The 22,771-nt window shown below is 40.2% G+C and overlaps 2 protein-coding genes across 5 annotated transcripts in view; one reads left to right on the top strand and one right to left on the bottom strand.

Annotated features, from left to right (window-relative positions):
* DNAI3 (dynein axonemal intermediate chain 3) overlaps positions 1-16,046 on the bottom strand; it is a 28,257-nt gene extending 12,211 nt beyond the window's left edge. Inside the window, exons 1-10 of the mRNA XM_054833497.1 lie at positions 16,006-16,046; positions 10,175-10,306; positions 8,799-8,837; positions 5,415-5,596; positions 4,943-5,047; positions 3,903-4,061; positions 2,206-2,405; positions 1,965-2,081; positions 1,111-1,301; positions 62-186 (exon numbers count right to left, since the gene is read on the bottom strand). Coding sequence (XP_054689472.1) covers positions 62-186; positions 1,111-1,301; positions 1,965-2,081; positions 2,206-2,405; positions 3,903-4,061; positions 4,943-5,047; positions 5,415-5,596; positions 8,799-8,837; positions 10,175-10,292 — 1,236 coding nt within the window. The 5' untranslated portion in view covers positions 10,293-10,306; positions 16,006-16,046. The remainder of the gene's footprint in view (positions 1-61; positions 187-1,110; positions 1,302-1,964; positions 2,082-2,205; positions 2,406-3,902; positions 4,062-4,942; positions 5,048-5,414; positions 5,597-8,798; positions 8,838-10,174; positions 10,307-16,005) is intronic.
* The window catches only part of MCOLN3 (mucolipin TRP cation channel 3), a 28,072-nt gene continuing 9,305 nt past the window's right edge, over positions 4,005-22,771 (top strand). The window contains exons 1-8 of one of the 4 annotated variants that reach the window (XM_054833500.1): positions 4,005-4,115; positions 10,707-11,081; positions 11,324-11,390; positions 19,023-19,252; positions 21,105-21,272; positions 21,805-21,958; positions 22,443-22,527; positions 22,608-22,704. In XM_054833500.1, the coding sequence (XP_054689475.1) occupies positions 19,025-19,252; positions 21,105-21,272; positions 21,805-21,958; positions 22,443-22,527; positions 22,608-22,704 (732 nt within the window). In that variant the 5' untranslated portion in view covers positions 4,005-4,115; positions 10,707-11,081; positions 11,324-11,390; positions 19,023-19,024. Of the gene's footprint in view, positions 4,116-10,706; positions 11,391-17,125; positions 17,487-19,022; positions 19,253-21,104; positions 21,273-21,804; positions 21,959-22,442; positions 22,528-22,607; positions 22,705-22,771 lie in introns of those variants that run through there. The other 3 variants (XM_054833501.1, XM_054833499.1, XM_054833498.1) reach the window with 3 other exon arrangements.

Here is a 22,771-nt window from a genome sequence, read left to right on the forward strand (position 1 = left end):
CTGATTGTTTGTTCTCTTGTTATTTAAACACTCACCTTATTTAAAAGTCCTGATTAAATACCTGAGGGTGGAGAGGGTCAAAAAAACTCCAGAAAAGAATTACTGATTGCTGCAGCAATGATTTATCTGAAAGGTTAACTTGCTCTTCATGAGAAAGCCGCTTTCTTGCTGACACTGCTATAATCCCTGATTGAGAGAGAAAACAAATTTTCTCAGAAGAGACAATTCAAGTTTCAACATGCTGTTAATTATTCTAAGTTGACTTATACCTTCTGAATACACTGTAAAAAAAGCAACACCCCTCCCACCCCCCCCAAAAAACCCCAAACCCACAAACCCAACCATGTATTTATATTTTTCTTTTTACAGATCAACTTTGAGGAAATTATTTTTGTTACTTAAGATTAAGTTATTTAACAATGAGTCATAGAACCTAAGGATCAGGATAAAACTCAACTTTTTGCTACTATTCCTTAATGGTGTAGTACTGCACCTGAAATGATGTGACAGGCCTGTAGTCCTGGCCACCCATCATGAAATCAAATCTTTTGTAGCTGAATTAATTTCCTACACAGGCTGTAGTGTTGCCTATTAGTATGCTGTGCAGCTAGGACATTTATATAGACCTTAATTGTGCCTCGAAGCCTGGCTGTGTAGAGAATAATCCATGGCAGGGAGCAAGAGGAGACATTTAGCATGCCTTGTAACGCTCCCTGGCACTCAGCAGAGCCACGTCCCACTGTGACTCTAACATTCCTCACAAGTCTTTGGCATGCTACAAGAACCAGCTGTGGGGAGGACAGCAACGGTATGCAGAGCCACCAGAAGGACCTGGCACAGTTGCAGCCCCACTTAAATGAGCCTCATAAGGGAGAAATGTTCTCTCTCCTATCATCTCCGCTTATATGTTAGTGTGAGGGACTTTGCATGGCCTGTCTGAACTCTACAAAGAATCTGTCTGTGTCATTTTTCACTTCATCTCAAATCAGCAATTCAGACATTCTAAATCAGTTTTGATTTTTTTTTTAATTTAAAGGCTGATAATTTTATGAAAGATGCATATTTTATAGCTGTCATTCAAGTCTTAAATCAGTATTTTAACCACATTACCATAAATGGTGGGATGCCAGCAAATGCAGCTAATAGTTCTGTCCTTGAGATAACGCAGATCTGTAAATGATTGGTATGCTTTAAGATAAACATCTGGCTTGCCACCAGAACTGCTTTCATCTTCTGCTAAGGCCTTCCAGTCATCAAAAAAAGCATTCATAATTTCATTTTGCTGCAATGCAATTTCCATTCTGTTTTGTGAAAAGAACAGTTAACACTTTCAAGAATCCAGATGTGACTATTCAGTAGTAGAATTACAAATATTTCTGTAAAGAGACAGCTTTTGTTTTACACAAAAGTAGGACCACAGTAGTATAAAAGAAAGTATTAATTCCTCAGTGATGCATCACTGTAAGGAAGCCGTCTTCCATTTAAATATAAAAAAGTAATTGTATCAAGAATCTAACTCTAGTTCTGTGTGGATCAAGTACAGCGTAATTGTCCAATTCTTGTACACACAAAAAGTGTCAGTAAGTGGGCCCTGCCCTATGACTAAGGGCTGTAGGACAGCACCTTTGCTATTCTGCATAAGCCTCTGCTTGAGTGAGCAGTGTTTGAAAGATCAGTTTAGCAGCTTGTTTGAAAAGATGTATCTAACATCTGTTTAAACCAACAATCATATTTATATAGCATGGACTTCATGTTAATTTTCAGAAACAAATATTAATATTTGCTAATGTTAAAATAACAAGCAAGAGGGGAGAAAAAAAAACCCCACAAAAAAGTATATAGAAACAACAACAACAACAACAAATCAGTATTTGACCAGACCACTGGTCCACTCAGACGAGAGTTCTCACTTGTATTCTGTATTCTTTCAGGTAGCCTTTAATGTGTTGCTGCAGTAATTTTACCTTAAACGTACTGAAGTAAGAAAGTCTTTCAGCTTCTCGGATGACAGATTCTCCTCTTTCTCTTCATTTGACAACTGTCTAGGAAAATACTGCGTGGCTGTATTTTTTGGATAGGTCCTAACCAATTGGAATAAATTTGAACATAAGTACAGAAACAATTTCAAATTTACCTAGCTTTAGTTGAGATCAGAAACAGTGTATAGCTTAATAAATAAGCCAATAAATATTTTCTCACACTTACCATTTTGTTTGCGTACTAGCTTCTCTTACTTTTGGAACCATTTGTACACCCACATCTTTTTCAAGCATTTTAATACTGAACTTTTTGTCTTGATAGGATATGCATTCAACATAGCTGTCTTTTACATATGAAGCATTCTTATCAGTAAATGTAATTGGTGCACCAAATTTCCTGCGTACTCGAGAAATCATATACTTAATCTGGAAAACAGATATTTCTGTAGTTAGCAGAGGAGAAAGTTTTTGGAAAGTTCGTCCTGTAAAATGGCAGCATTCATGTAATTGTAGAACTAGTTCTATTGATGATTTCTGTGCTGAGTTTACTTACGTTTCTGCATTTTGAAATTCTGAAGTGCTTATATAAATAACCTATATACATAATAGAAGACAGGTTTGTATTTCCAAAACAAGAAGTTGCCTTTAGGTAATGTTTTGGATTACTGCTAGTAGGATAACAGAATTACATTTTCTAATTCATGTAATATCAAAGCTGCACCTTTAATTAAAGAATTGATTTGCAGGAGGTCTTATCTAATACTGCGTTGGGCTTCCAAGACCTAACTTTTCATCCCTTCCCTCTTAGTGCAGTTCTCAACTTTGGGTGATGTATTTCAGCCTCCCTTGCAGTGCCCAGGGAGAGAAAAGTACCCCAAAGAGGATCCACAAACATTTTAGTGAGCAGTTTCCTTATGGTGAGAACTGGGAAGGAAGAAGGAATCTGCCTTGGCTTCTACCCACAAAGAGAGGTAGGTACTTGACTATGGGCAGTAGAGAGGTATTGCTTTGTCTTGGGATTCCTAGCCAGGTACTTTTTCTCCCAGCGACTCCCACAGAACTGGAACGTAGGCTGAGAATACTTCTGAGTGGACCTTGCCAGCGAGGTAGAATACAGAATACTTAGACTGTGAATGTGGGTTAAATTTAGTGACTGTGAATTAGCTTTAGAACAATCAGACATCTTTTTAAGTATAAGCAAGATGTCCAGTTGCTGAGAGCTACCAAAACTTAGCCAGTCATCCCTGAACAGTGATTTAGGTATTGACTAAAAATCGCTGATGGACAGTTAAATGCTTGGAGATGCCCCACACGTCACAAGTTAGGTGACGGTTGTGAGTGGATTTGCTTTTTGGATGTATAATTTTCTCAGTATAATCTGTAAGTGTAGTTAATCAAGTAGGTCCTTCTGTAAAGTCAGCTTGTAATAACCTGTAGTTGGTAACATTTATTCTGAGGTAGAGAGCCCTTCCAAGTCTTGCATGCTATTTAAATGCCATCCATATAATGAAACAGAGTTCATTGGGCTCCATGAAAACAGAACTACGTCCTTAGAATATAATTACAATGACTCAATTTGTAATCTGGCCAGATAGTAAATTGAGCAAAAAGTGGCAGAGATGCTACTAATGACCAGATGATCAGGACTTTTGAACTTACAACTTAAGAAGTAGATATATCCAATACAGTCTCACATGCCTTATTTGCAGGACTTAAAGAGAACAGTTGTTAAAAAAAAATTAAAAAAATTCTGCAGCACATTCAGTTTTTGTTAAAAGTTGAGTGAGTTCTCTCTCTTTTTGTTTTCTTGAAAGACCCCAAGAAAAACTAGAATTGCAGCTTTCAATTTTCTGATGCTTTTTAAGGGCACTTAAAATAAATTTGTTTGCGATATTTATTTGATTAACATCTGTTGATTCTGACCTTCGTAACAGTGTCTTTAACAGATTCTTCTTCAACTTCCTTTTCGCTGCCAAGAGAAACCCAAGGTTTGTGGACAGGAGGCGTATAAGGATGGACTTCCAGAGTTTCCTCTCTATTTTCTTCTTTTTCTTCTTCTTTTTCTTCTGCAGTTTCTGGAGGCTGTAACATCAAACAGTGCGAAACAGTGCTTTTTCAAAAATTTGTTACTGAAATGTAAGTATGAACTAGAAACCCAGTTTTCAGTCTTTATTCACACATTCTTTACTTTTGTCTCAATGCAGTAAGTCTGGCTATGCAGTGCCCTGGGTATGATTTGGTTTGGGTTAGGTCCCATTTGTTCATTTGTGCATTAGAATTTTCCAGTAAACATTACATAGTTAATAGTTAACTCCTAAAGAGAGACTGCTGTCTTGAAAGCAAATCACTGTTGAGTAAAAAGAATTTATAGTGATTTTCTACATTAGGCCCTCCTGCCTGGAACTGCAATTTGCTTTTCTATTAATTACTACTTCTCCTGATGCTGGGTGACAAACTCATGTTGAAAAATTATGTAATCTACCCATAAAACTTCTCCTATGATGCAATGCACCAGGGGAAATCCTCTATATATCTAGAGTTATTTAGGACTCAAGAACATTTTAACGTATGATTTGAAGAATATATACATATATATTGTGAAAAATAACTATAATGTTTCTTGGAAGATGCCCAATATATTATAATCTTTTATTTTTACATCTTAGAAACTTGGGTCTTGGCAGGGACATTAACACTTATGATAAAAATGCAGCAATGGGGGTTATGTTGGTCCTCTGAAGTAGAATACAAAAATTTAATTCAATCTTTCTTGGTATAAAAAATATTTTTACAGTGATACACATATTTTTCCATTATCGGATTAAACTTTAGAGAAATATTCTGGCCTGCCAAGCACATCAGATGGTTAGGAATACAATACCATTCCTGAGGTATATGTATGAGACAAGATTCTGAAATATTCATAGATAGAAGAATGCTGTGGCATACTTGGATTTTCTTACCTTCAGAAGGTTTTCCTTGGCTTCCTCAGAAGCAACAAGGTAAAAGTTCTGTCCGTACTGGAACTTTGCATCAAAAACTACCAAAAGTTCTTCCCCTGGATATTCCTATTTTAATTAAAACAATTAGTGGAAAACTGAAAGCAAATAACATCCAAAACAGACACACTCTTGTGACTGGCAAAGCTACTGCTCGTGTAAATTCAGTATCTTTGGTTAATCTTGTGGTGTTAACAGAGAATTCCATATGCTACTTGAAAAGAACAGATGGATTTTATTTTGTAATAAAAATAAGTCTGGGATAAAACTAATCTCTTCATACAGAAAATTAAACAGAAAAGAAACTGTTTTAATGATTCTCAATAAGTAGGCCATGAATTAGGGGAAGCCAAAATAAAGGACAGACCTTATCATTAGACAAATATATATTCTGAGAGTGCGAAGTCTTAAAGTGAGAATGAAATAAACTACATACTAGGACAACTTTTTTGACAGGGTGGAAATCAGAAATTGCAGCTCTTGTTTTCAGGTCCTGAATGATGTCCTCTTTTTTAATAAGTTTGAAACAATTTTCTTCTGTGACATCTTCATTGACTCGGCAATTAAAAATTTCTTGGGTCTTTGTAGTGAAAACTAAAGGAAAGATTTCTGGGTGGCCTATGAAAGAAACAAAATTGCATGATAAACAAATTCAGAGTGTTGTTTAAACATAAACATATACCTCAATAACTGGGTTTTTACTGTTTCCTAACAGAATGCCTTTGAATCTCTCAGCTTAGTTTTTGATATTTTGGAAGGCATGGAATACAAATTATATTACATTTTGTTAATCTTGGAGAAGACTCTACCTAGCATTTCCTACTGAATGAATATGTTATTCCTAGAATGAGAGGGTTTTTTCCTCTTGATCAACAAGTGATCAAGAGCCTTAGTGAAGAGTCATTAATGGACTGTTTTTAATACACAAAGGACAGAACTGCATGGCTCTGATTTAAGAGAGCCCTTCAATAAATATACTCTAGTCCTTCCCTGGAGAGCAATGGTGTGGTAAGCCAATGTTTAATCTAAACAAGGCTTCAATACCATCCCAAATAAGCATGATTTTCTGATTTTGGACTTTTATCTTCCTCTCATCCAGTTCAGAGTGCAGTTGAGGCTATTTCTCAACTAACAGGTGAGACTAAAGCAAGGTCATTAAGATTCAAGCCAGATACAAGCTTTTATTTTCAGCTTTGCTGGAGAATATATAGCTGCTGTTTTCTATGCACGTGACCTCTATTAGGTTTGTTCATGGTAATTCAGAACAAGACAACTATTTCTTATCCTAGCTGTGAGACTGTTACCTTCATTGTTTTTAGTGAGGCTGGGGGCAGTTAGGTGACCTGGTGACTGTGCTTTGCAAACACTCAATCTGAAGATAATATATAGTGCTGCTTCTTAAATGTATGTCAATGTAGGTATGTAACATTGGTCCTTCGCAAATTACATCTTCTGCCTTCTGGTTTACATAACGGATATCAGTGAGTAAGATCACTGTAGACCCAGCTAGGTGAGTCCTGCAGCCTAAGAGACTCTCTTCTCCTTTGCAATACTGCCATGTTAGCAGACTCGTGCCGTAGGTCTCAGCTGCCATAGTAAGAGCGTTCTTCGTGAAGGCCTCTATGCTTTTGTCTGAGAAGGCCAGTAGGTGTTCACTTTGAATGTTCATCTTTTTGATAAACCGGGAAGTGGAAAAGATTTAAGGACATGTATATGGGGGATTTTTGTGTACTGAAATGGACTGGCTTTTGTGATAATAGCTGATACTTTCTATATTCTTTGTTTCATTCTATTTTCTTAGTTTGAGTTAATTAATATTTTATCTTAATTCCCAGAACCTGTGGTACTTTTCTCCTTGTGTGTGCCTTAAATTGAAGTTGATATATCTAAAATTATGATATTGACCAGCTGGCTCAGCATGTTTTGCAAAACCATCTCTAACCTAAGCCAACAAGGACTGACCAAACAATAAATCCTTCTTAATCTCGATCATCTGGGAAGCTAAATCTGCATAAGCCTATCACATAATACATAATGTTTGATGAATTTGACATTTATCCTTTAAAATCTTTCAGTGCTGCTCCTCCACTGCTATGGTCATCGCTAAAATTAATGACATGTATGATGCTTCTGGCATACGCTGCGCTAAACCAAGTATAATTTACTTGGCATTCACCAGTTATTTTGTAGCGTACACAATCCATTTGTAGCATGCACTGTCCATTAATTTACTTTCTTCACAAGTTATAGTTGATATTGCATGGCTTTCCTTTTTAATATCTCAGAGATTTCTGGGACTTCTGTGTGGATGCTTCAAAAAAAAATGCAAAATTATAGGGATGTTGATGGGGAAAGGCCTCTGAAAGTCATCTGGTCCAAACTCACTGTTGGTAACCCCAGACCAAACAAGGACTTGTTTATCTTCCGGAGTCCCTGTTTGCCTTTTTGACATCTACTGTCTGTAGCTAATCTATGTAGAATCTAATAAGAGACTTCACATTGTGTTCTAATAATAAATTGTACCATATGATTTGTAACTGTCTACAGCTCCTAGTGTTATAAGAACTTCACAAAGGACCAAAAAGCTCTAAGAGAAGTAAAGAACACTTGCAGGTCTTATGCTAAGAACATACCATGCATACAGTTAAAATCCTGCACAGACAGTGTCTGAATATAGTAGCGTTTTTTTCCTGCTTTTAGCAATGCAACAGGTTTCTAGCAATCATTTAGATATTATGGCTTCAAACCTTATTTGCCAGTAGGTGGAGGTAAAACTCTCTCTTATTGTCAAAACTAAGCAGCTCCAGGAACACTGTAAATACCATTTTAAAAGGAACACTTTTCATCATCTGAGGGATCCCTTATTGTCCATTTTCATTAATTGCAGCTTACCCATTTCGGTGAAGCCGATCAGAGTGCAATTTTCACTTCCACCCATGTGCTCACAGGATTATGTAGGAAGACAAGTGATTTATGATTTCTTTAAAAATTACCTGGTTTGTATATTTGCCACATTATGTTTTAGCTTTTAGCAATAAAAGCTGTACTGTTAAAAGCTAATTAAGAAGATAACCTTTTGGGCTGTTCCTGTAAACTGTAGATAAATTTTACATTGATATCAATTTAAATTATATCCAAATATATAACCTGCACAAATCAGGTCAGAAGAAAAGTCTAACTAGAGTTGTGAAAAAAACATTTTAAAATTAGTTGGTGTTTAAGATAAAGGACTATATTTCAATTCAAATAATGACATGGTTTAGCTCATAACTATGGCCACATGTAAAACTGCATAAACCGGCATTTTTCTTGCTCATAAGCCAAGAGAAGTGCTTGATATCTTGTGACACTTAATGGCAGATTTTTTTTTTCTACACAGCAAAAGACATCAATCAGTGTCTATTGATATCTATGATTAAAAAACAAGTGATCTGCTAAAATCATCTTCTCACCAGATTCAGTGATTTGACAAAGATCAAATATTTAAAAAAGGATAAAAAGATTTTCTTTCAATTGCTTAACTAAGTGCAAACATTTTGCACCCTATAATTCTGTTGTAATGCTCTTTCTCTCCCCTGATCCCAACTCCTCTCAATCCAAGATAAAAACATCTTCTACAAACCCATACCTGTTTCAGCATTCCTTGCTGAGCTGCCTACAATAACTACTGTAACAGCTGCATTTCTTCATTGTTCCTAATTTTTCCCATTCATAAAAAAATCTTTCCTTTTCATTCCCTGGCATTAGTAACATTAAAGCTTCAAAATGTTTAAAGCATTCCAAAACTATTACTTTAAAGCCCAGTCATCATAGCACTTACCTATACCAGCCATAGAAAGATCAACATCATCTTTTTTACCTGAAATAAAACAACATGATGTTATCAGTAATTTTCCTTCCCAACAAAGTAACTATACATATACAGTCCTTTCCTTGTTAGGGCAATATTTAAAATCTCTATATACTTATAAAACTAAACTGTGAAGAGGAAACAAAAAATAGTTTCTCCTCAGTTCAAGTTTAACACAAGAAATGAGTGATGCCTTTTAAAATAGGTCTATATCTGAAGGAGACGTTAGCATATTTGGAAACTGTGGAGATTTAAAACTCGTTTTTATTTTGAGCAGGTGGTTTACATAAGAGAGAAGCCATAAGAAATCTTGTGGTGCAAACTGCAGTTTCCATGGTTGAAAACTGCACTGTTACCTGAATAGTACCTGCCTGGGGCAATGACCATATAAACCGTGTCATGTGAAGAGGAGATAAATGGGCAAGGCTGGCTAACAGCAGGCAGTAGCCGAACTGGCAGATGTGCAGGGTTAGTCCCCTCTGACAGTGGGGAGGTGGGCAGGCTTGCCCTGGGTGGCAGGGTGCTGCAGGAGCTGGGCTTTCTTCAGCTCCTGAAAGAGGGTCTGCAAACCTCAAGTGAGGTAGGACAGGAAGATTAGCACCAATGTACTGAATATTCTCTGGAGCACAACAGCTGTTAATCAGCTGGGAGGGAAAAGGTGTTTAAAAGGGGAAAACAACTTCAGGAAGGTGGCTGTCATGGCAGAAGAAAAATCCATGAAACAAAACAAACCAAGCAAGAGTACATTCCCACCTTTTCTGAGAATGTGCATGAATCACTGGGAAAAATATTTGTATATAGCAAAGGCTTATTAGCCTTACAGTTCATTAACTATACACTTTATAAATGACACAGGTGAGATAGTATCTCAGTACATCTCATAACAAAAGCAATACAGTGCACTGCAAAATTAAATTGTGAGACTTTGGTATATTTTTCAAGCTCTATTATTGTACCTTTACAGTGTGATCCAGAGCACCTGAACTCCTGCTTCTGGGGGCATCTCTCTCTGCCTGATGCTCTGTCCCTGGACTGTTAGCTTTTGTGAATCTCCCCACTTAGTGTATATTAAGCCTCCCAATTTCACATTCAATACTGTTATTATGATACCACAAACTATTAAGTCTAAACTACCAAAGCAAAGTGTCAATATAGTAATGTAGCTTTGTTATGTTCCATATATTGGTTACAAAATCATAATCAGTAATTGTAGATCTCATTTATATAAAATAGCTTATTCTAATTTATCTCATGTTTTTATTAAATGCATGGGACCAAAATAATTAAGGTAGCTGTCATGTGAGACCAGATTAGTGCTTATTTCATTGCTGCTGTACCTTACGTACCAAGCTGTGTTCGTTTTCCTTTTGAGGATTCCTTAGCTTTGTTTTTACCTTTCTGTTTCTTTGCTGAGTTTTTTGGACCTTTTGAGGAGGTCTTGCCGGATGTGAGATTTTCTGACATTTTTTCAGATTTCTCTAGAGAAAGATACATATCATCAATAAACTTTAAACACACAATGGAATGCACCATGTATGAGTGAAAATTTGGTCCATGACTTTGTGCAGTTTATCATTATAGTAATATTTTCATACTCAGCCAAAGATACGTTCCATAATTTAAGACCATAAACTGTGTTTTGATATAATATGTAATAGAAATACTTCTGTCCAGGGTGATTAAGTATGGAAACTGATTATCCAAAACAGTGAAAGGTTAAGTTAGGATAGGGGTTTCCCTTATAGAAAGCTAAGGACCTGAGCTACAGTGGAAAGAGCACAGGTGAAAATTCTCTAGTTGTAAATATTTGTCCCGCTGTCCTTAAGTGTAAATCATTACTCAGATGCACAAAGCATTTCTGTGCTTTTCTATTTCCAGTTCATTTTGCAGTGTAGCTCTGTGGAGGACCAACTTGGAAAGAAGTTGTATGCATAACTGCGCGTAGCAACCACACAGCTGGAGACGATACTGTATAGAAGTCTGCTCCTGTTTCGTTTACTGTCCTTCCTCCCAGCACCTAGAACCATGGTGAGAACAGCAGTGTCGCAGAGGCTCAGTTCCATTGCAGAGGCGGCAACGCAGTACAGCCTGTCCGCTGTACAGACCGCAGCGCACCGCCACAAAACGCACTGCCAGCACCATCCTGTGGAAGGTACACATACAGCAGCCGATGGAACAACTAAATCGGGATGGTCCGAATTCTGTTAGGAGAAGCATTGGAACTCGGTTGATGTTGTTATTGAACAGCTAGAGGTATTTTACGGGGATAAGGACAGTTTGTGTCCTTCCTCTTCCACGTTCCCACTTTTTCTTAAGACTGTAAACTGACTGGGAGAAGAACTATTTTTTAAATGTCTACAAAGCACCCACAGTATTTGGATGCTATTATTATCTTAACACTAATAAGAGGAAAGTAGATGGACTTATAAGACAGTAAGAGATGGCACCTTCAAGAACTGTGTCATGACACAACTATTTCTGATGAACTCTTACAGGAGCTACAGCCTGTCTGCCTGCACGTGTGAACAGCCCATTTACTGTCAAGATGCTTAAGGTGAAAAGGTGAGTTTATGAAATAAATGTTCTATCTCGAGACTTTCCCAATGAAAGGCCTAAAATAGCGTGAGCATTAAAACGAACACACCGTGGCCTGTGCGTTTGCAATTTCAGTGGTCATCCTGGCTTTGGGATGGTCTTTCATTCCCAGACGGAGAAACAATGTTTTTCGGCTTTGTAACACAGATCTCAAATACTCCAGAAGCAAGCAATATAATTTTAGCTTGCAATCTGCATTTTAGTTTGGAGATGGCCACTGCTGGCAAGATATAGGTCATGGATTATAGCCTGGGTTTGGGATCTATGTTAACTTTCCATGTATTCAGGGTAAATTTTGCTATTGACTTTACTGGGAACAGAGTCTGACACTCTTACTACAGTTATGCATTTTTCTTTTTCACTACAATCAAACCAGAAAAAAATACTCTATAAATCCTCAGGCTCTTTTCTCTATCATACTGGATCTTGCAGATCACAGGTGACAAGCTGCATCCATGGGATGTTAGTGCATTTCTCTGTTGTTTGATCATCATGGCAAATACAGCCCCCTTCATTAATCCATCTGAAGAACTGTAGCAATTTAATCTTCTGCTTTTTCCAAAAAGCAGTAGTAATACCACTGCAAAACAGATGAATGTTTCAGAATTCTGAAACTTTTTGCCTTGCAAGAGATGATGTTTTTGGAAGATTAAAAAAGCCCGCAAGTCATGTATAATGAACATAAGGAGAAAGTTACGAGGTTTTTCTGCCCTCATTCTCACAGTCTTTTTGTCAAATACAGGACTATAAACATTGACAATATATTTACGTCTAACATGCAATATATTTTCCCAGTCATAATCTTTCCAAGGAGCCTCTACACTGAACGATATGCTTACAGTTCTGAAACACTTAGGGCTACCTAACTTAGAGTGCATATCAATTCAGATGGTTAGAAGAGGCTAATTTTCCCTTATTTTAAAAAAATAAGCACAAAGCTATTTATTATCCATCTTCCTGTATATTTTACATTTAAAAAAAAATCATAAATTGTGACCCATTTTATAAATGGATTCTGTGACTACTCTAATTTGAAACCAACCTTGATGCCTCTGGATAAGAGAGACAGCCCTCCAGGACAGGAGGAGAGGCCAGCTGTTTCAGAAGTTAGTTGAAGGACAATACGAACCATCTCATATATATTACAGTCACGTTGTCTCACTTCACCATTTCCTAAGTATACACTGAAACAAAGCCAGTTTGGAAATGTCAAGTTCTTTCTTCTGAGTAACCTAAACCCTAAGTCACATGAATAGAGGAAACACTGAGAGGGCTGTGATAAGTCACATGCCTATGTTTAGTACAGTAACTTACAAGTAAAAACATCCCTTTTCTTTCCACTGACTTCAAGTATATTATACCTATAAAAACAGTTAGAACTTTTGAAAATTGTCTCCCAGTAATGCAGTTGCTCCTCCTTTATCAGGACAGACAGCATGATACAGATAAGGGCAGTGCTGGTGACTGAGTGTACGTATCTGTGTATGTAATACAAGAAGTATCCCTGTTTAAGGTTGCAAATGAATACAGCAGTCAATAGGACTGTTCCCGGTTCCATCTGTGATGCACAGAACCTCACCAACTGGAAAGCAGATAGAAAAGCACAAAGTAATTATCTCCTTTTACAATATCCTTAATGCCATATCGCCTCTACCCACTTGTCATCCTGTGGGCATATGATTGTCATGGTTAGGAAACATATAAGGCCTCCAAAGAAAGCAAAGGCAGAACTTCTAAAAACTTCTCTGGAAGCATAATCAAGCCCATAGCCATTTGCAAAGTATGCATACAAAGTTGGTTTTTTTACACAGGTGCTCCCTGCAGGAAACCAACATGCACTGAAAACTTTAAAATAGCTACTGAAGTGCAGTCTTTTGCACCCCTCCTCTTCAAAAAGAAAAAAAAATCCTAATAGTTCTTAATGTGTGAGATAAAAGCTACTATTTTCAGAAGTTGCCTCTTACTTCAGGGGTTTGGGTTTTTTCACTGCCTGAGTTTTTACACAAAGTACCAAATCCTATCAAGAAAATTATGAAAAAAATTGGTGTCTGTATTATGGAACTGTCTGAAAATATGACAAAAAAGATAATTTAATCTGCGATTAGTTCCTATCCTCCTAGGGATATTTCTGTGTTGCTTATTTAGAAAGCATTTTTGTCCAGAAATATACAAATGTATTATGCCTTTCCATTAATCCTTACATAAATTCATGATTCTATGATTGAGAAGTTGGAAGCAACATCTAAATTAACATAATTTAAGAAATTTAAGAGTGCAAAACCTACAAAAAACCCACAGTTGCTATAAACATTGCCATATTTTTTATTTTTAAAAAGTAGGTAACGTATTATATTCAAACTTCATTAAATATGTTCAGTCTAATTTTTCAGTAGTTTTTCAGTGGAGCACAGTTTTACATTATTTAATTGGTAAAGCCCAAGTAAATATTTGACAACTTTGTTTGACGTTTTGTGGCCTAGTTTATTTATAGATGGCTGTAATATTTTGAACATTAGGCTCAAGAGAAGAAGTAAGATCAGAGTGTTCCCCTAATCATTTAATGTACTGAAACATCTACAGTTATAAAACAGATCCGTGAAGTTGCTAGGTATGGCAAAAGAGGAAAGTTAATTAGCTATCAGTACTACAAAAGATGCTGTCTGAATTGAGGACACAGAATGATTCATTAGTTGCCTAATTGAATGATTTAAAGTAAAGACTACGTGCATTACTAATCTAGCAGTGTAATTTACTACATTTTGGAATGACAGAAGAATCGAGTGCGCTTCCATTTAACAAAAGCACTACAAGGAAATTATCAAAAACATGTGCTACTTGCTTTTTTGTTTTTGTGTCACTATCAAGCTAAAAATCACATTTCTGTCTGTAAACGTTTAGGAACTTGTTAAAAATATCATCTTGAGCATGACCTGATCTCTCCAGAAATTTGAATACAATGTTTCCTTTAATTAAATTTATTCTACTTTGCTCTACACAAAAAGCAAATAATACAAACACCTAACGTTTCTATTATTGATAATGCTTGTGCATATTTGGACACAACTTCATTGTATAAGTTGTAGGGAGTAAAGCTAAGTTTGGGCAACTGCCAAATCATTTCACCATATGGATAGTTCTATTGGAAGGTACCTGGTTTCACACGTACAACTTTTCATTAAATTAGGCCTGCTTGAACCCGGTGTAGATTTTGTTATTTGATAGAAACTAATAGAGGTAGTTACGGGCTCTGGGATGATAAGTATAACACGTGTAAAATTAGGTTAAGAATTAATAAGGAAGGCATAGAGAACAAAATGGAAAACTTCATTAAAACATTGGCTAATACTGTGTTCTGTTTCTTTCCTTTCTTCCATTCAAAGAGAAATAGAATAGAATTGGAAAAGGTATAGCATAAATGATTAAAGATATGGAATGTGTTTTGTACTAGGAATAAACTAGAATTCCTTTTAGCCTGGATTGCAGAGGATATGACAGCAGTCAATAAAATCATGAGAGGCATGGAGAAAGTGACCAGAGAATGATTATTCATGGTCTTTCGTAACACAAGATCCAGCTGGCATCACATGGGCTTACCGAGGGACAGACTGACAACAAACAAAAGGGGGACAGAAGTATTTCATTGCACAATAGCTAGTTGAATTATGGAGCATAGTGCCTGTGGACAGGATAGCTGCCCAAAGTGCACAATTTCAAAAATTAACATGGCAAATTGACAGACAAAAAATTGAGGACTACTAAAAATAATGATAATACCTCTGGCTATAGAAATGAAGCCATAAATAAAAAAGGGTGTGAAGAGTGGGAATATGGCTTTATTATAATCTTGCCCAGGCCCTTACTGGCCCAGACAGAACGTCTGGTGTGAGCCAGTACAGCTGGTCTACGTTATTAAAATTTATTAACAATTTGGTCGGTGCTCCAATAGTTAATAAGTATGATATTGAAGTTGTCAGGGCATGATCCTGTCAGGAAGCACACAGTAGCATATATTGCCTTGTTATGACTCTTGAACCAGAACTGTTATATTGTAAAGATTTACACTAGGTAAGACTTTATCCTTTTTTTTTTTTTTAGTAGTATTTTAGTAGCGTGCCAGGACAAAGTTAATAATAATAATAATCATCTCATCTTTTAAACGTGACAGCTAGGTTGCTGGAACAAAGGAACGTACTGAGGCGGGAGGACTGTGCACGGCGCTGCCGGCTTCGCTCCACGTTGAGGGGAGGGTGGCAGCCGCCCGGGTCTGCTCACCAGCACCCCTCCGGCCTTCGGCACGGCCACCCACCGGGGCCCGCCGGGCCCTTCCCCCCCCCCGCAGGCCCGGGGGCAGAGGAAGACGCTGAGCCCGCTGGCGGGTTACACGGTGAAAGAGGCGGCTGAGGTGGTCTCGGTCGCTCGGAGCAGGCCGCGGCCCAACGGGTATTCCCTGTCGGCTGCTGCCCGTGCTCTCAAGCCTGTCATTTTTCACCCGCTTCCACTAGCGCGGCGGGCCCGCTTCCTCGCCTTGCCGGGTCCCCTTCGCCCCGGCCGCTTCCCGCCGCTCCCGCCCGACCAGCCCTACCTGCGTGGCCCCGGCCCCGCCGCGTCCCTGGCGCCGCGCGGTTGTCAGGGCAACGGGGAGCGCCAGGATTGACGCTTCCAACAGGCAATCAGCGCTTTGCTTTTCAAACCCGCCCCCGCGAGGGGAAGCTGCTATTGGAGGTTCCTTGCGGGAACGCAGCGGTTCAGATAAAAACTATACGTCCCAGCATGCCTTGTGCGGAGAGGCGTGTGGCCGGCGGGGTAAGTGGGGAGCAGAGCTTGATGTAGGCGGCCGCTGTGGCCCATAGCTCTGCACAGCCACCCACGGTCCCCCCGCCCCAGCATCTCCTCGCCATTAGCTGCCAGGCGGTGGCTGGGGGCTTCTCCAGCTGGGAAGGAGGTTGAGATGATTCGATGCGATTTGGTAATATGAAGATTTGTATTCCACATCTTTCATATGTTTGATGCATAAAAAATAACTTAGTTTGCTTTGCTGCAATATAAAACACAGGAGTCCCGCAGTATTTTTCCCTCTGTGTTTGTGGAGCACCCAGTGCTGGTCTTTGGTGCCGCTCCGAGGGCCACCTCCCACCCCTCCTTCATGGTAGGCAGGAGGGATCCTTGCTGTCTTACATTTCCTTCTCCACTGCCAGGAAGTTCTCTTATTTCTCTCTTAAAATGCCTGCTACTCTCCCTGGTTTTGCCTTACCCTTATTTTACCCTCTCTTTTTATCCCAATGCTCACATCGGTGCTTGCTGCACGAATTAGGCAGCTGGGTGCAGTTACCATAACCCGGGCTTTCTCCCGGGCACTACCTCCCGTCAGGCAGCAACGCCAAAGCGGTCACTTCTGCGGTGCAACTGGCCAAGGCCCGGGTCAGGAGACCGTTTCTCTGAAGTACGGTTAATAACTTTAGTAGTTTAATTGCATGTAAGTGGAATGACTTAACCATATCAGTCGTTCCATTTAGTTCACTGGGCTGGCTGCCCTCCATAACTACAATTCAGTGTCCAGAACGAGTTTTTTTATTACAGATGGGACACAACTAATTATAACATAAGCGTTACCTTTTTTTTTTTTTCTCCTCCTGATGCAGAAGCCTAAGGTAATAAATCTGGAGACGGCGTTACCATCCTATAGAAAGTATATATAGCCTCCAGTCCCGTGCGGCAGGAGGGCGATGTGAAGCAGACGGTGACGGACGCCGCGTGTGTCTGTGTGCACAGCCCGGCACGGCACCAGCCCAGCGCAGCCCCCGAGGCCGGGGCGGGCTGGCGGAGGCCGGCGGAGCCCCCCCGCTCCCAGCCCTGCCCCCTGCGGAGCCGCGACACGCGGGAGGGCGCGGCAGCGGCGGGGTGGCCCCGGCGGCAGGCTCCGGGCGCCGCGCTCCCACGGCTGCTCCCACGGCTGCTCCCACGGGCGCCCCCGCGGCGCCAGCAGCCCCGGGCCCCGCTGCCTGCCTGGGCGGGAGGCCAGGGAGCAGCAGGACCTTACCGGCAGTGGCATGACCCGGCTGGCAGGTATGATGAAGCCTTTTCTTTAAAAGCACGAAGCGGTGCCTGGGAGGGGCGGGGGGACGTATCCCCGGCCTCCAACTTTTGGTTTTGGGGTGCCGCGGTAAATCAGCGCCAAGCCCGGGAGGGGCAGGGGGCTGCCCCCGCTGCGCCGGGGGTGCGGGCGAGGCGGCCGGCGGCTGCTCCCGGGGAGTCGCCGGTGCCCTGCGGCGGGGAGGAGAGGCCGGCGTCCCGTCCCCTGTGCGACCTGAAAGGCCGTGCAAGCCCAGCCGGCCGCGGGTGTGTTTGTTAGCCGCGGGCAGCGGCTGGGAAGAGCGGCCGAAGCGGGCCGGGCGGTGCGGTGCGGTGCGGTGGGAAGGGGCTGCCTGGTGCGGGCGCTGCCGGCTGTCGCACCCTCAGCTGTGGAGCCCCTACGGGGTCTGGGGTGGTACCTGCAAAGAGACTTGTGTTCTGGGGTGTGCCGTGGCTGCTCGAGGAGAGCGGTTGTGATCGACACGTTTTTGAAAATTAATCTTGGTGGTGATTCTTGTGTTATATAAGTTATATAAGAAACCTTTCTTACACAAATTAAACCCCATTTGCTTAGTATGGCACATCTTTAAATTTATTCACCACCTAGGCTGTCTCCTCTGTTCTTGAAGTCAACAATCTTTTATATGAAATCAATGTTCCTGGCTACCGATTAAGTACTTTACAAAGCATTTATAAAATGTTTGGGAGTCAGTAAAGTTAGTAACAGAATAACAGCTAAACATGTTGAATATTATAGAGAGTAATGTTTCAAACTGTGTTTATAAGGTTCTCTCCTAATCTTTCCCCTCATGCCCGTGTACAATGTGAGTCTCTTCTGTTAATCATGATGCTCGAATACAATTACCTCCTGGTCTTTTTGTCTGCTTCGTGATCACCATTGGTTTGCATTCCGTCTTTTACAGCTGTAGAATTAGATATAATCTTGCTAAATGACAGGTAACATGCTCAGGTAGTTCATCTGAATTGCAGTTTGGCATGCTGGGTCTCCACTTCCAAGAATGAACGATGCTAATACTGATGTCTAAGAAAAATGCTGTCTTAAAAACTCCATTTCTTTCAAGGACCGGGCAGCAGGCTGACAGCAGGGGAAAATACCCGCTACAGCAGTAGATAAGTTTTCCAGAAGAGTGAATGCAGATGAGAGGCTTTTGGCACTCCTATGGACACAGAAGGAAATGAGTCAGGATGTCTTGCATACGTGATGTTGATGTTGGGAAGTGAGAGAGGAAGAGGTTTTCAGCAAGTGACTCCATAATTCCAAAGGGACCAAAATTCCGCTATTAAATAAATGTCCTCTCTGCAAATTTGAGAGCTTGTCCAAACTTTTCTTTGGTTTCTGCAGAACATGTGCAATATTATGAGGCAAGTCTTAAATTCAGTGTCACGTGCGAGTGCCTTTCACGGAAGATAAACACCTTTGGAGCCCAGGTTGTCAGTGCAGACTGCTCCGATGCTACTGTATTCATGCTTGCATGTTTTCCAACTGACATGGACTTCTTTTCATTTCAGAAATGGAAAATCCTGAAGTGGCTGTGAGCAGCTGCAGTGCTCACAATGATGAAAATCTTTGCAGCTACAAACAACACCTGTCAGTATCACAGGAGCGGCTTTTGGAGGACCAGCTTAGAAGGAAGTTAAAATTCTTCTTCATGAACCCATGTGAGAAATTCTGGGCCCGGGGCAGGAAACCTTGGAAACTTGGGATTCAGCTACTCAAAATAGCGATGGTTACTATTCAGGTGAGTAACTATGTAAGCAGGGACTCTTCTTAGCCTGTGGGAACTCAAATAAGGAGTACAGGTGACAAATGCTGTTCTTGGTGTGGTGCAGAGACAGGGAGACAATAGACTGCAAAACTATCTTAGTTGCATATATGTAGCTTAGATCTCAGAGGGTATAATTTTCTCCTAAAACTATTGACTGAAAGAGCTTTCCTAAGACTGGAAATGAAAGGAACCATGTTTAAGGACTTTTACTTTTAAATTTATTTTTTTACTTGTATTTAATTTTACTTTTTAATTTATTTTTTTCTTTTCCCCTCTTTTTTTCCACCGAGGATGGCATCCTTACACATCTATTCCCCCCCAATACCTTCACTCTGAGCATGTTTGTGACCGAGGGAAGGAACAGTCAGTCTCTTGTGTTTCAATATCGCAGTGATATGAACTGAAACTGGTGGCTTTTTCATGATGTTTGCTTGTGCCTCTAATATGGTATACAAACTCTTGAATTGAAAAAAAACCAGAAATTCTGCCCCACTCTTCCTCTCACCCAGCCTTGCACCACAGATTTCATATGACACATTTATCTGCTGCCCAAGACACAATTGTTTGTCTCAAACAAAGTTCTGTGGTTAAGGAGGAAGAAGGTCTTTCATAAAACCTTTCAAACCTTTCTAAAGCCTCAGATGATGATCCTTCAGAGTTGCCTGCATGTGTTTTACCTTTATGGTGGTGTCGCTGCCATGACAAGTATAGAGAAGAATGTTTTCCGTGGTTGCATGAATGATGGGACAAAGTGCAGAAATAAAAGTTCTGCTATACATCTGGCAGTGTGTTTGTAGCCCTTGCTGCTTCAGTTTTAAATATATCATTATCCTCTGATTGTCATCTGTCCCATTTTGCCACTAGAAATAAAATCTGTTGGTGGAAGAACATAAGTAAGGAAGAAACTAATACTGATTTAGACTTTTCAGAGAAAATCTGCCAGTAGGTAATTCAATCTTAGCACTGTTGATTTGCTGGTGTATTTCTGTGTGCCTAGCACTCTGAGCTTGCCCACAGAGCATTTTAGTATCTCTGTAACTGAGTTATCCTTATCAAAACCTACATATCCAGTTTGCATCGTGGCCATAAAACTAATCTGTAGACTACTGATTCAGACTTATCTCTGATGAGTGGCTTCATGATACTCCTAACGCAGGATTTGAAACAATAGTCGCTGAAGAGAATTGCAAGCTCCCACGAACAATGCATCACATTCTTTTAGGCACTTTTTCCAGCCTGGACGGTAGCTAGCAGGGGTTTATGCTAACTTTTCATGAACAGTTGCAGTATATTTTTTTAACAGCTTCAGAGGTTATCCTGTTACAAGCACAGTTTTGATCGGTTATTCTCAAAGCACCTTTCACTGAAACCTGAGGGAGAGATGTTTGTTTTTCTGAGCTGGCCTCAATTTGCCTTTTATGCACTGGAGTAAGGACTTCAAAGTGGGGTCTGGTTAAGTCCTGTCCTGCCTTTTTGGCTGAGGAACACTGATATTCCCCAAGGCAAGTCATATTAATGTCTGGCTGAACTAACAAAGCGTGTGTAACAGTATATGGGTAGCTTGAATTTGAGATGGTATCCTTTTCTTTGTAAAAACGTGAGTCCTTGGCCAAGATGCTGGTAAATGTGTTAAAAGAACATTCTTGAAGCCCATTGTTTCTCTAAAGTCAAACTTTCTTTTGACCAGCTGTGAAATGGAGCAGCCTGCACGTAAGTGCCGTGTCTACCAGCGTGATGGAAGTGTGGCTGTTTGCAGGACAGGATTTGTAGGTTAATCCAGAAGCCACCTTTGTCTTTGAACAGGAAATATAAATGTCTTTTTCAGCTGGTGGTGTTTGGATTGAGCAATCAAATGGTGGTCGCCTTCAAAGAAGAGAACACTGTTGCATTCAAACATCTCTTCTTGAAAGGATACATGGACAGAATGGATGATACCTATGCTGTATACACACAGACAGATGTCTATGACCAAATATTCTTTGCAATAAACCAGGTAAGGATCGTCACTGCAATATATACAATACATATGCTTTTTACCTGGGTGCCTTTTCTTCTTCCTTGTTCCCTGATGGTGCCTGGAATTGAACTTCTGTGCCAGTTGCTGAATGTTGACTCATTCAGGTTTTCCGTCATTGCCAGAGCATTGTACTTGTGGTGACATCCTTAAAACTAATCAGTATACTAATTCTGCGCTAAATGCAGTCCTTGAGCCAGAACACTTTGCAAATAATGAATTACGCTTTCTAGTAAGGATTGTAAAGAGAAAAAAAATAATAAGCAAAAAGGTATTCGGAACCAAATCCTGCACTTACTGTTTTTGTCAAATACCTTAAAGTATTTGAGGTCTCAGCTGTAGCGTGGTGTAGGTTTCCAAGTTCTTTAGGTGACCTTTTAAATGAAAAAGATGGGTTATGGCATAGATCCAAACACTTCTGTGCTTCTTTTCCCCCCCCTTTCTTTTTTTTCACAAGACTAACAGTTTTGGTGCCATCTAAGCTGGTTTGTCTGTTTGTTCTGAACTTTAGTACTTACAGCTGCCCAACATCTCTGTTGGAAACCATGCTTATGAGAAGAGGGGAGCAGAAGAGACAGCTCTGGCTGTATGTCAGCATTTCTACAAGCGAGGAATCATCTGTCCCGGAAATGACACCTTTGATATAGATCCAGAGATTGTGACTGGTGATGAGCCTAATCTATTGTGTCAGTTCTTTGGGAGGAGGGACCCTACATTTATGCTTAATTCTTAAAAAACCCCACAGTCCTCTAATGTCCTAACACATGATCTGTATTGAACTTATTTCCAACCAAAACTGGTCAGAAAACTATCGTGTAACCAACCTTTAGCCCTCACCTCCAAGGTGACAGTCCTTTATGTCTACTGCTACAAAACAAATGATGAGCCGTTAGCACCGATGGCCATCTAATGCAAGTATTTCAGGCTAATTTCAGGAGCCTTCCCTATGAATTCATGATGAATAACTTGGCGGGTTCAGGGAAGCCAATATATTTGTCAACTAGCTTCCCAAACGACTCCTCACTTAAGCGTGTTATCTTGTCTGGTATAGTCAACAGCTTTTTACGGCCTCGTGAGTGGGAAAGGCAGATTACAGTTAAAGACCGTGATAACCCATGAGATATTGTTGTGAGTACTTATCCATTGCAGACTGCTTGTACATTGAGCCAATGACGCCGTTAGACAACACAACAGTGGGAAAGCACAACTTGAATTTCACTCTGGATTTCCACAGGTGAGGAGGAATCCGCACCTCCTGTATTGGGGTATTTGTGCATTTTCCCTGTGACAACCTAATACAAAGCTCTTTTGCAGACTGGTGATGGTGCAGCTCACGTTCAATCTGAAGGCAATCAACCTCCAGACCGTTCGTCACCACGAGCTCCCTGACTGTTACGATTTCACTCTGACGGTACGTGGAAGCCTGCCACGCGTCTTTCTGTTCAAAACGAGAAATCGTTCCTGCTGGTTTACCATAC

The sequence above is a fragment of the Grus americana genome, chromosome 8 (assembly GCF_028858705.1).
Source record: "Grus americana isolate bGruAme1 chromosome 8, bGruAme1.mat, whole genome shotgun sequence".
NCBI classification, from domain to species: Eukaryota; Metazoa; Chordata; class Aves; order Gruiformes; family Gruidae; genus Grus; species Grus americana.